At 33.5% G+C, this 13,074-nt stretch overlaps 1 protein-coding gene across 1 annotated transcript; it reads right to left on the minus strand.

Moving 5' to 3' along the window:
* Window positions 1–40: 40 nt before the first annotated feature.
* LOC108211334 (transcription factor bHLH62) lies at window positions 41–2,721 on the minus strand. Its single transcript, XM_017382905.2, has 8 exons — window positions 1,660–2,721; window positions 1,353–1,577; window positions 1,216–1,281; window positions 1,059–1,127; window positions 912–983; window positions 635–820; window positions 496–547; window positions 41–408 (listed from the first exon to the last, which is right to left on the minus strand). Exons 1-8 carry the CDS (start codon window positions 2,386–2,388, stop codon window positions 371–373), a joined length of 1,437 nt encoding a protein of 478 aa, XP_017238394.1. The 5' UTR covers window positions 2,389–2,721; the 3' UTR covers window positions 41–370.
* Between the last annotated feature and the right edge of the window lie 10,353 nt (window positions 2,722–13,074).

Here is a 13,074-nt window from a genome sequence, read left to right on the forward strand (position 1 = left end):
AATGATCCATCTATCACATCTTGGACATTTCACATCAAGATTATGGTACTTTTTCAACCTGGTGTAACATGTTTAACTTCATAGATTTAGTGTAAGAAAATAAATATCTTAGAGTTGGTGCTGTTAGACTTTTCTGCACCAAACCAGATGACAAAGTAGAGAAATGACAGGAAATAAAACAAGGTGAATTTTCGGGTACCCGAAATGATTCCCGAATGCTTAGTTGGTAAAAGTCGAATCAATTAATTAGAAAAAAATATATTCTAGATTAGTCCTAAGGGGGGTTCAGCAGGTCATCTCTTGATGTATATGTATATACAGAAGCCTTCTAGGGAATCTGAATGCAGAACCATTGAATGGTGATCACTGATCAGAGCTCAAGTTTCATGTGAGGTGTTTGGTTTGTGGCTGCAATAAAGAAATGCTAATCATTTAGGCCAGTTGCAATTGAATAATATTTCAAGATTTTTAGTTTCATGAAAGATCATTGCTTACCAAAGCCCATTTGAACAATGCTCTGCAGATCATCTTCAGAAAATGAAAGAAACTGGACAATGCAACAGTTTACTGTAAGTGATTAGACCGCGGTAATATATGGTTTAAGACATTATTACAAAAGTTTATGTTAAGCTACCTGAGAAAGACCTTCTCCATGTCCATCAATTTGCATACCAGGGTTTCTGCTAAACGCGGGATCTATTGGCTCCGGTGTTTTATGTACTTGAGGAATTTGGTGGCTCTGGTGGTGGCTATAGTACGCAGAGGACGGAGAATTGAACTGGTAGCTTTGATGCGGGATAGTATCACTTGGTTGGATAGTCTGCATTGCATTAGGAGACAGACAAATTTAAGACTTGAATAAAATTCGTGGAATAAAGACCTGTTCTGAAGAAATTATGTTAGGCACTCACATTCTTCGAAAGAAGACTTCCCATGTTAATGTCTAGTCTGGGATTAACTGTAGCTAATTTCATTGATAGAAACTGCAGAAGAAGTTCAAAGATCAGAAATTCTTCTTATATCTTATATGAAAGTTAAGTGATTTTCAGTAAATTTACCTCGACCTGACGCTGCAACGACTGTACATAATTTATGATTTCGTCAAGCATTAGTGCTTTTCCAGTCACCTATGATCACATTGTAAAAATTTAAATGTAGTAACATACGATGACTATACTATAACTTGGGTTCAGACGATAAGTTTAATTGCATTACCTTATTACAACCTGGGACGAGATCTTCAAGTGTCTTCATTCTTTTACTAATCTTTTCTCTTCGAACCTGATCAAAAAATGTGACAAAGATTAGTTCATGACTTTTAGCATGACGGTAATGTGTGTCGTATTGCTTACTCTTTCAGCTAAACTATGGCTATCAGTGGCTTGACCCCTTCTTGCCCTGACATGAATGTAGTCCTTGAATGGCTCAAGAGGCTTCTTTCCGTTATAAATTTGTTTATCGTCTTCATCTGAAGAATCTCCTTTTTCTTCCTTCAGTTTAACATCGTCGTTCTTGTTGGCATTGCACTTTTTCATCTTTGATCTATTCACATTTGAAACCTCGTCGCCTCCTGCTTCCTGTACTAATGATTTCTCAATCAAATTCAAAAAAATCGATAAATTTGTATACAAGGGAAAAAGAAGCATTTTTGTGTTTTACCTTTGCAGCATTTTTACCCTGTGTTGAAAGAGCTTCCTTGCCTTTTTCTTTCGAAAATCCCTTTCTTTTTCTTGAATTTAATCCCATCGGAGTACTGAACACATTTTCGACGCTAGTGTTTTGTGCAGAAACAGAGGACTCTTCATTCGAATTGGCACCAGAGCATGATAAATTGCTGATTTTTGTATCTAAATCTGAAGCATTGACACTAGGCCTCATGTCCATCTGAAGTTGACTTGCATTCTTGTTTTCTTGGATACCCATGTGAGATCCAAGGGCTTGTAAAGATGGGCTACTAGAAACTCTAGGTAGTTTTGAATTTCCCAAAACAATTCCACTAGATCTGTACTGAAATTCAGCATTGTTTAGTCCAGTTTGACTTGTTCTACCATTAAAACTCTTGCTTCCAAAGCAAGAAAACTTGGCAGCTCTCTCCGCGAAACCAGGATCAGTTGGCAATGCTGGCAAAACAGGGCTCATGTACATTGAACTTCTTGAAACAGAAAAATCTTCTTTCACAAAATGATTCAAAGGAGTGTTATATGCGTTGTTGGTTACAGGGGAAGATACTAATGAGCTCAAATTTGCCTCGAATTGAGAATATTGTTCTGTCGTCTTTCGAAAATTTGGAATTTGAGAGGTGTTGGTCATCTGCAATTGTGTTGGTGAAGTTTGGAACTGGTTTTGTGGTGATGAAATTCCATTATTAAAAAAATACTCATTTTCCATGTTGTCGAAAAAAGAAGTGATTTTCGAAACAGGGTATCTGAAACAATGATGAATCTGAGAACCCAGATGAGGATTTGCAGGAAAGATTTCAACTTGTGAAGATTTTAGGTCTTTAAGGTTCTTGATGCAGCTACATGAGTATAATGTATGTGAAAAAACAGAGGAAACAGAGTAGTTTAGGTGGGGAAGAATAATGAATGGAAATTATGAAAAGTGGGCTCAAAATGATTGCAATCTTGGAAAGTGATATTGCTGGTGAAGTTGGTGAATGAATGAGATTTGTGATGTTTGAGAATTGGAAAGATAAGAGAGAAGGGGGGAAAGTATAGGCCAAGGAATGGAAGTTATATAGTCACGGAACCACATAGGTCACGCGCATTAAACAATAGGAGGTTAATCTAGACTGAAGTCTCCATTTTTTAAAAAATCAGTAAATATTTTATTTAACTTTTAATCTTGTTTAATTAAATAATTTTCAATTAATGTTGGAACTCGAATAATTAAATATTATTTTTAATTTTAGTTTTTAGATTTTAGTAAAATTAACTTTGATTTTCGCTTCCACTCCACTCACGCACACCTAACACGAGCAATAGAAAATTGGAAGAGAGAAAAAGGAGAAGAGTACATGAAGCTATAGAACATGCACACCAAAGTAGAAAAGTTGTGCAGTCCAATGATTTGAAACAATTTCTACAATTTTGCAAAGCTTTTCATCCAATCTATGAAAGTCAGTAGGCTACTCCATTCCGATTTTAGCCGATAATTCATAATTATGTCATCGAGCTGCGTTGCTTGTAAAGATCGTTCTCCACCATGTCTCTCCAATTTATCTTGGTTAATTTCAACGTGAAACCAAAGAATATTATCGGATACAACGTTACTCTTCATCCTAATTTTTCGGTTGATTTAGAGCGGAATGAAATAATACATGTATGTATAGGAAGTGGGCTACCTTGTTTATATCCACCATCCTCAAAACTAAAATAAATAAACTATGATTCTCTTTCAAGTGAGAAATCCGAACATGCAATATTCGTTTTTATATCTGTTTAAAAATATATAATTTAATTTCAAAAATATATTTATGTGGGAGTAATATATACTCCCTCCGTAGTGTGGTTGATTATGTTCACTGTTTGCACGCATTTTGAGGCTCCTATAAAGTATACTTTCATAAATTTTTTCTAATTTTTTTTGAATAAAAGTTTAAACATCAAATTTTTATCCAGAAAAACTTTTTTTTTAGAAAAAAATTATGTAACTATACTTTAAATTAGTGTGGAAAAACGTGCCCAAAAGTAATGTAAAGAAATGAGAGAGACAGATGGAGTATTTCTTAATCGATATAAGTTTTCAAAAATAACGGATAAAAGTGTTTCAGTTTTTAATAATAAGCCTCTCAAAAACTTTACTCCCTCTGTCCCTCTCATTTTTTTTACCTTACTTTTTGGCACGTTTTTTCACACTCATTTAAAGTATAGTTCCATCATATATTTTTTTAATTTTTTTTCTGAATGCTAGTTTGATGTCTAAATTTTTATTCACAAAAAGAAAATTTTAATTTTTTTTTATAAAACTATACTTTATAAGAGCCTCAAAATGTGTGCAAACAGTGAACGTAAACAACTACGGGGAACAGAGAGAATACAACATAATGAGTAAATAACACCTAGTCCCTTATTTTATGTAAAGTAAATTTGGAAAGATGTTTTTTTAAAATTTAAATTTTGACATAACCCATTTCATGAATTTCTTATTGTGATGAATTATTATATATATTTTTAAGTTTGTTTTACACATACCAATTACTTCAAATATTGGGGTAATTAATTATATGTAAATAAAAAATATTCTTACAGGTCAAATACTGTATCGGTTTCTAATTGTCTTTTCGAGTCGTTTGATTCGAGGAGTGGTACGGGGTTGAAACGAATCGGTTAAACTGGTATGAGTTTAAGTATCATATCTATATCATGTGTTTGGTTGAGTGCTGAAATCAGTATATACAATATTATATATTTTGCATCATTGATTTAATTTTGTATAAAATATTAATATTTCATATTTATATAGAGACAAAAAAAATAAAAAATGGATGCATCTCATACCTCCATCTCATAACCACCTCCCCACATGGGTATCAAAACCCATACCTTGGGGGTTTAAGATATGAGTTTGAAATTTTGTTTTTTTTAACCAAACACTAGGTATGAGTTTAGAATGGACAATCCTCATAATTCGAGATACCCACGAACCAAACGACCCTTAGCTGTGAATTGTACCAAAATACCGAAAGGATCAGAGAGCTTCTTTAATATATTAAAAATCTTCATCTAATCAAAGGACAAGTATTTTTGACTTAATACAACTATTTTTTAATAGTCACACTCAGACACCTAAGCAGTTGTTACCATGATGATCATCTACAAGGTGACAAGCGTTGTGGGATAACAAGAACTGATGTTGATTAAGAGTTTGAGGATGATAACAACAGAAATTGATGCTGATCAAAAGCTCCTAGAGGAAATCAAAAGCAAGAAGCAGATAACTGTCTTGTTGACGAAGTAAAAGCTTGGTGATAATCAAAAGCACGAGGCTTTTCATGGTAATTATCATAACAAGCCGCAGCTAAAATACACTATATAAAATTCATGTACCATTCATGAAGACAAGTATATCCAGTCACTAGCATTTTTATATCAATTGTATATCTTTTACAATAAGCCATATTTAAAATAAAAAACAGCTAACCAGTAATACAATTACAAACAAAAAAAATTAGAGAACTTTTTTTTTATGAACAGACAAATATGGTAAATAAAATATTTTTTTAAACATCATCTTCTCTACACGTGTCAACAAACCAACTAAATCCGTATGATGAACTATTTTCCCGTATGTCTAGGTTCTTCTCCCTTCGTCTTGCAGGAGGTTCATATATGTGTAACCAACATTGTACATCTGTCCACTTGGTTCTACAGGTTCAGGGTCTGATAGAGAGAACTATAGTCTAGCATTCCGAGCTACAAGTCTGTATTTGCTTCTGGATGTGCCCATGATAAGGGCCTCTCTTGATCAAAAAATCTGGGAGTCCTCATAGTACCCCCATCAGGAAAAGCAATATGAGGTGTTCGGCTATTCACGTAGTTTTCTTGAAAAGGCCTTCGAGTCAAGAAAATTGAGGCAAGGCCACTCATTCCGCCTCATGAGGAAAAGCCACTCAAATACTCAATATCATTCCTTTTTTTAGCGCACTCTACAGTGTTTCTTCGTTGTTTCCACACTCAACTTGAGAAATAAGACCTTGGCCTGCAATGCGAAAGAATATCAATTCCTTATAACTGTTCACGTGGTAAGAAGTTTCAAAATTCAGAATGAAAACTTAAGTAAAAACTCTCATACTAACACATATTATGCAAACATGTGCTTTATATAAATGTAGGACCTACTCTCTAAAATAAGATGCAAGTTACAGAAATGAACACAATTACTCGATAAAAAGTTTTAAGGAGTGTATCAAAAAAGACAAAAAAATGGTTAAAGCATATGCAGTTCCTTTTCCTAACATCATCTGCATATGAACTACACCATCAAATTCAAAAAATGATAGAAAGAATAATCTAATGAACTAGCAAGGCTATAATAGAAACTTAAAAAGCAACAAATCAACAATGGAACCAGAACCCAAATAACAAACACTTTGAAAAAGCTAATATTGATGAAAATTTGGAATGTAATGAAGTTCAAAGGAAAAAAAAGGCATACACCCCTAAATACTTGATACCACACATTTTCTTAGTGCACCCTAAAATACTCAAGACCTAATTAATTGGATTTAGCATGCTGAGTTGTACTCATCCAAATAGTTATCTTGAGAAAATTGCAAAATCCTCCAAATTGCTGGCAACAGAGATGAAAATTGTAACTACAAGAACTATAGTTCTGAAGAAACACCAACTTTATAAGGCTAAAATGAAGTGCCAATATTTTGGAGAAAGAACATACCTTATCAACATAGCCCTCATGGGTGTTACGAGGTACCTCCTCCACAACCCAACCTTCTGGTAGCTTGTAAGGGGAGCTAAATGGGGTCTTTCTAGCAGGAACAATCACCATTTTGTACTTATTTGGGCCTTTTCATCTGCAAGTTTCAGCATCTGGCAACAAGCCAGCGATAGTCGATATATATACAGATTTAGTTAAGTCGACAGCTTTCAATATCTTATTTGAGGCTATGTACAATCTAACACTTGAGTTTTTTAGGCAACTCTAATTTACATCATGTTTATCACTTTATTTCAAATTAAAGGGCTACTAAACAAAACAAGGGTTCTATTTGGAGAAGCAGTAGCGCCTTGGTCTAATATTTTAAGGTTCCCGGTCCCTGTCCATCAATGTCCAGGACCATTTAACCGGCCATCATTTTCCTGATTGGCACAAAATTATAGCCGGAAGGTACTTCCACTTCCACCTATAATTTTTGGCTGGAAGGCACTTCTTTATCTAGCTATACATTTTAGCTGGTAGGGGAGGGTAAAAGTTCCCTGGACATCAATGGCCACAATATAAATTCTAGTTAGGATTAAGCATATTCCTAATAAGATTTCACTGATTGTGAGAAAATGCATACACAAATATGGTGCAACATAGTAAATTAAGAGTATATTTGAACTCTTATCTATTTCTATTGTTTAATTATAATAATTTTTGTGATAATTGCACATTTCCACTGACAACATCATTTAGAAGATGGAGTGTGCTAATCATATGTGGCACAACAATTTAATTATCTAGTCGTCATCTATACAAACATGTTAGCTGAATCAACAGTATATATATGACATTAATTGGGATTACTTGCTTACGAAGATGCAATTCTAGCACTAAAGTGTAATTAAGAAGGCCTTTTGCATGAGTACTAAAGATAGATCGACTTGACTTATTACAAGGCTCATTGTTCAGTGCTACTCTTGAGACACCAAATGAAGGGCAAATCACATAGTCTTCATTAAAATAAGAGTTAATGTTTAAATAATAGATTATATAATTTTTTGTCACTAGCTAGATATACCAATAAACTACAAAAATAAGTTTAGATTAAAAGGTTGTCCTGACACTTACATTTGGAACAACCCGAAGATATATAGGAGCATAAACGAGATTAATCAATATTCCTTGGAACTTGAATTTCATTACTGGGACATAAGGATCCACAATAGTTTGCAGATTTGTAACTTCATCCATTTTAGCCAAAATTTTACGCAAGGAGGAAAAAAATTCCTGTAGAGAAAAGAACGCAAACAACCAAATTAATTTAACACGATATTCTGGTACTTGCCATATTTATCTCCTACTTAAAGAAATTTATATTTCACGTACCTCTAGTCTCACATTATAAGGCCCAACACACAAGGTGTCTAAGTCAGCTCCAGGACCATGTACCTAATTTTAATAGGAATAAGCTTTTGAATCTCAAAATGCCTTCTTATCATTTTTCGCATGAAGTTTTCTAGTTAAAACATACACACACAGATATAACCCCACTCACAATCCAAATCAAACCAATCATAAGAGATATCAAGCTGAATTGTGACGCAGGTGCACATAAACACAAGTGGCCGAACCAATAAGAGCCTAACTCAGACTGAACTTCGATTGAGCCGGAATATTGAAAACATGATTAGAGAAGTTAAATGAGTAGGGAAATGGAAAGAGGACCTTGTCAATATGAGATGCGTCAGCGCGAGGCACCTCCTCAACCTCCCAACCTTCCGGTAGTTTGAAACCACCAGATCTGAACGGTAGAGGCGGTGGCGGAGGAGGAGGATTGTAGACTACCAAAGTCCCTGGCCTGCACAGAGAAGGGCGGTCAATTGCAGCATATAGTGAATGAACATGTTGCAAAAACTACGGGAGAAAACAAAGAAAGAAGACATGCACTCTTACCCAACTATCTATAGTAAACTGCAAGAAACTACCGAACTATCCATGTGTCGATTATAGACAAACAAAGAAAGAGAAACTATAGGTCGCACATGCATTATAACTCAACTTAATTAAGTGCAACCCAAATTAATGTAAACTACAGGAGGTTTTAATGTGCATTATTGCTCGAAAGTTCAAATTTAAATTTTCATTGGTATTACTGATTCCTTTTAACATACATTCCTACCCAACTATCGATAGTAATACTTCATGTTCATGAGTTGTCAACAGCGAGAACTTATATTTATGCCACCTAAAAGGCCGCCTAATGGAGTTTATTGACTATTTATTATATTATTTAGTTTTGATACTTGGATTTGACACCACAAACAATCAAATAACACCAGAATATGATGATGTCTAGCTTCAAGGTTTTCGCTTTACTCATACATAAAAAAAATTTCTTTCTTCTTAATACTCTCTGATCCCATCAAATGTAAGCAAGGAAAAAAGTATAATCAAAAAGTTTTCTTTACATGATTTTCAAGTTATGTACTTGGTAATAGGTACAAGACAACAAATTTCTAAGGACATAACCATATCAACCCCTAACTAAATTCAATAATCAATTAACATGGAATAATTTCATTATATAAAAGTAAATTAATATTACCTTAAAATATGTACCGCGGACATTTGATTCTCAATATTTTTTGGAGCATTTTCTTCATTATTTCCCTGAAGTACCTCATTTATAGGTGTTAGCTGAACATGAAAGAATATGATAGGGGAGTTATATTAAAAAAATCTATCATAAATCATTTTGAAGATATCAGATATATTCTATATGGAAATTATAGAGAAAAAATTCAATGTTTGTCACAATAAAATTGTGAGCTTATCATTGGAGATATGTTTCCAAAATTCTATGTAGATTCAAGATTTTACCATTAGCAACATTTTCATTTCCTCTTTCATTCTGAAATCCTCGTCTTCCCTGCCACTTGTTATCCACCCTAGCCAATATAAATAGAAAAAATTATTCACAAGTCACAAATAAAAAAAATAAAGCTGAGCAAGTACATGAAATGTGACCTAGTTACAATCCAAAGCAAATAATAGTACTTGTCCGTAAAATATATAGTATCTATTATAATTGGGACTAATAAGAAGGTCTATGAAATCGAACTTATTAAATAATCGACTATCCATTTATGAAGGTGTACAACTACTATATTAATAATATTTAATGTTAAAATTAGAGTCTCATGCTCCTACTGAGTTGTTTTGCTTTAAAGGGTACATAAACAAAAAGACAATTAATTATACTCGCAAAATAAAACTGCGCACAAAATTTTATATTTTACAAAAAGAGAGTAGACATGACAACAAAAATCAATCATATCATGTAAACAACTATATATATTAACATATAGTTAGTAGGCCATATAAAGCTTTTAATTCTGAATTAGCAAAATATAAATCTAATTTTTTTTTGAAAAAGTTGACTAAGACTAAATTATACTTACAACACTAACACAACACACAATATTTCATATATTGCTATGGTATGTTTTCACTTATATCCTTGTAATTTTCATTTGATAGAATCAGCCTCTATTTGATACACCAAGAACAACCCCCATCCCAAAAATCTGAAATAACGTCTACAAAGAGAAAATTATCAATTCAATACTCATCATAAAGTAAATTAATTAAAAATAAAAAAACTACTGTCCTTCATGTTGAATATTTATAAATCACAAATGCAACTTAACAATCATATTACAATTACATTTTCAGATACAAACATATACTGAAAATTAGATATAAATTTGCTAAAAAATTAATTAAAAGTTTGGAATCAACATAAGAAATCCTAAACATAACAGTAACGCTAAATCCAGGTTTTCCAACGAAAAAAAAGATTCACAAAAAAAAATATAATCAAAAGCAATGATAAAATTTTATAGAAATGTATATAGATATCACCTTTGCGGTCCTCTGGTTCTTTATTTTGAGACTCTCCCAACTCGTTGTCCAGAGATTCATCAATAATGGAGGCGCCGCCGCGGCAACCTCTGATAAAAGCCATAAGTATAAGTGTATAACCCTAGACGCTAGACAACAGGAAGAGGGACTTATATACCGTTTAATTTTTATTTAGGCCCATTTGTTCATGGGTAAATGAGCCCATTGAAGAATAAGTTGGAAAAGAGATTTTTATATAGTTTGATTTTAATTTTTTAGGGCCCATATGTTTAAGAGTGAACAAGCCCAGTGAAGTGAATAAAAGAGTGTTTGGCAACTTTTTTTTGTCCACGCTATTTTTATAGAAGTGAATAGTAATAGAATTACAAGCAGTAACAATTATACTTTTATACACTTTTTTACATAAATGAATATCCTCATGAATTATTTATATTTATATTTACGATTAACTAAATAATATTTGTTAATAATATCTATATCATTTTTCATAAATTACACGTTATTAAAATTAAAATGATTGTGAATTTTACATCAAAATAACATGAGATTATTAATTAAAAATGAACTAATATAACAAAAAATTATGCAAAAGACATATAAACTAATCAAATAATGAGTGTTAAGTAATGATATTTTTTCCCAAAATTTTGAATTAATAATAATTAATCTTGAAAAACAATGAATTGTGTCATTTAAAATTTTTTATTTTAACAAACAATATCATCCGTTGAATATTTAGATTTATCACTCCATCAAAATTTTACTCACCAAAACAAACGACTTCTTAGTTTTTTTTGACGAAAAGCTAGAGATTTTATTAACTTTTTTTAAAAAAAAAGATAAGCAGACAATTTTACTAATCACAATTTTACTAATCACAGTTCACAGCCTCCAACAAGAAGCTGGGAAGAAAACAGAAGACAGCAGACCTAGAGAAAACAGAACATGAAGCAAGCATACCAACGCTAACCAAACACAACCAACCTAAACTACTTATTAACCTTGACAGCCGGAACATACAACTACAGCTGAAGCATTCTAGAGAACCACCTAAATAGCGACCTAAGCATCCAGCGAAGAGAAATCTATCTGCCAAACCTGCATGGAACACCTCTTCGTGCTCAGCTACTTCCTCCACATCCTGAGCTCCAAGCATGCCACCATTGACTCCCACGGCTCCATTGACACCATACATTGATCAATTTATAGTGCTGATGCTTGCAAAACTAAGCAAGATATTTACAATGATGACTGTGACATCAATTCAAGAGCTGAGCAGCAAAATTTCTTGAAAGCTCGGCCAAAGATTTGAAATTTATGGAGCTGGACATGCATTGGTTCTAAGAGCCAATGGAGGAGCAACCTGAAGAAGTTGATTAGGAACATTAATACTCGCCAATGTAAACTATTATCAAAATCTGCTATAACCAGGCTGCAATAAATCTATTTCTTCTTGCACCTTCTTTTGCTAGCCAAACAGCAGAGGAGTTTAGCCGCCTGGGAATATAAGAAATATTGACTTTGTGCAAGGCATCATTAAGCTAAAGGAATTGAAGATTTTTTTCCCATAATGATCCAGATTTCAACTTGAGAACATTATTAACTAGCACAGAACAGTCAGAAAGGAGCATGCATTCATGCAAGAAATTTATTAACTTAACTCCATCTCAATACAAGCTTGAATATTGATAGTAATAGATGACCTATCAAAACTACGACTAGGTATAAATACAATTCCCTAAGCAAACTGATGAGCAACCATATATGTAGAACACTTGACAGATAACAATTGAACATTGTCTAGACACTGCATAAAACTTCGACATTCCGAATAATCACTCCAAAATGAGACCGCATTGGAATTGCAGACCTGATGGCTTGAACCACAACCAAGCAATCAGACTCGAGGGTAACTGATAACCATTTCTTCTGATCAATCCAGCTTAATTAAGCCTTCCTTCACAGCTATGGCCTCCGCAAAAACTGGGCTAATGCACTCCGACTTAGTTAAGACTTTTGTTTCTATCAATCTTCTATCTGAATCTCTAGCGACCATGCATTCCGAAACCAACTTCAGAAATAGTTGCATCAACGGAAACCTTAACTGTGTTTGGTTGGGGCTTTGCCCAGGAAGTAACTCCATCTCTATTAGCCTGTGGTTCAAGAAGAATGCTATAAGACCTGCTGCGATTGTAAATTGTGTAAGCCTGTGTTTCGCTGCTGCTACTATCTTGTTAACAGATGAGAATTTCTGATTCCAAACTAGATCCTTGCGAGCCCTCCAGATGGCCCAACACAGCGTCTGCATAGTTAAATTCATTAAATTAGATATAAGCTTCACACACTAAATATATAAATAGTATAGTAATGATTTAACAAGAAAATAAACTCAACACACTTTTTCTTAGTAGATAAAGCTACGGCTTATTCTTTATAACAAATTCACGCTACAGCATGCAAAGAGCCTCACTTCTGTGTTTTACAAACTTGTATATCTTACTACGCATGCAAGCAGTACCATAATAAGCCTGTCTAACACCTGCACACCTATTCACTTATGTATGTTTACAATTAATAAACCTGCTTCATATTTCTACAGCCCACCATAATTTTAGGATATATATATTGAATACACATTTATGCAGCTGCTCTCCTTATCTTTATTTTTCAACCTTCCATTTATTCAAGCCGTGTGTAGCCTACCTTGTTTTAAGGAATCCAAGCTGGTTCATGCATGCACGTAGTCTTGATTTTGAGTTTACACAA

Source organism: Daucus carota, chromosome 3, assembly GCF_001625215.2.
Source record: "Daucus carota subsp. sativus chromosome 3, DH1 v3.0, whole genome shotgun sequence".
NCBI lineage: Eukaryota > Viridiplantae > Streptophyta > Magnoliopsida > Apiales > Apiaceae > Daucus > Daucus carota.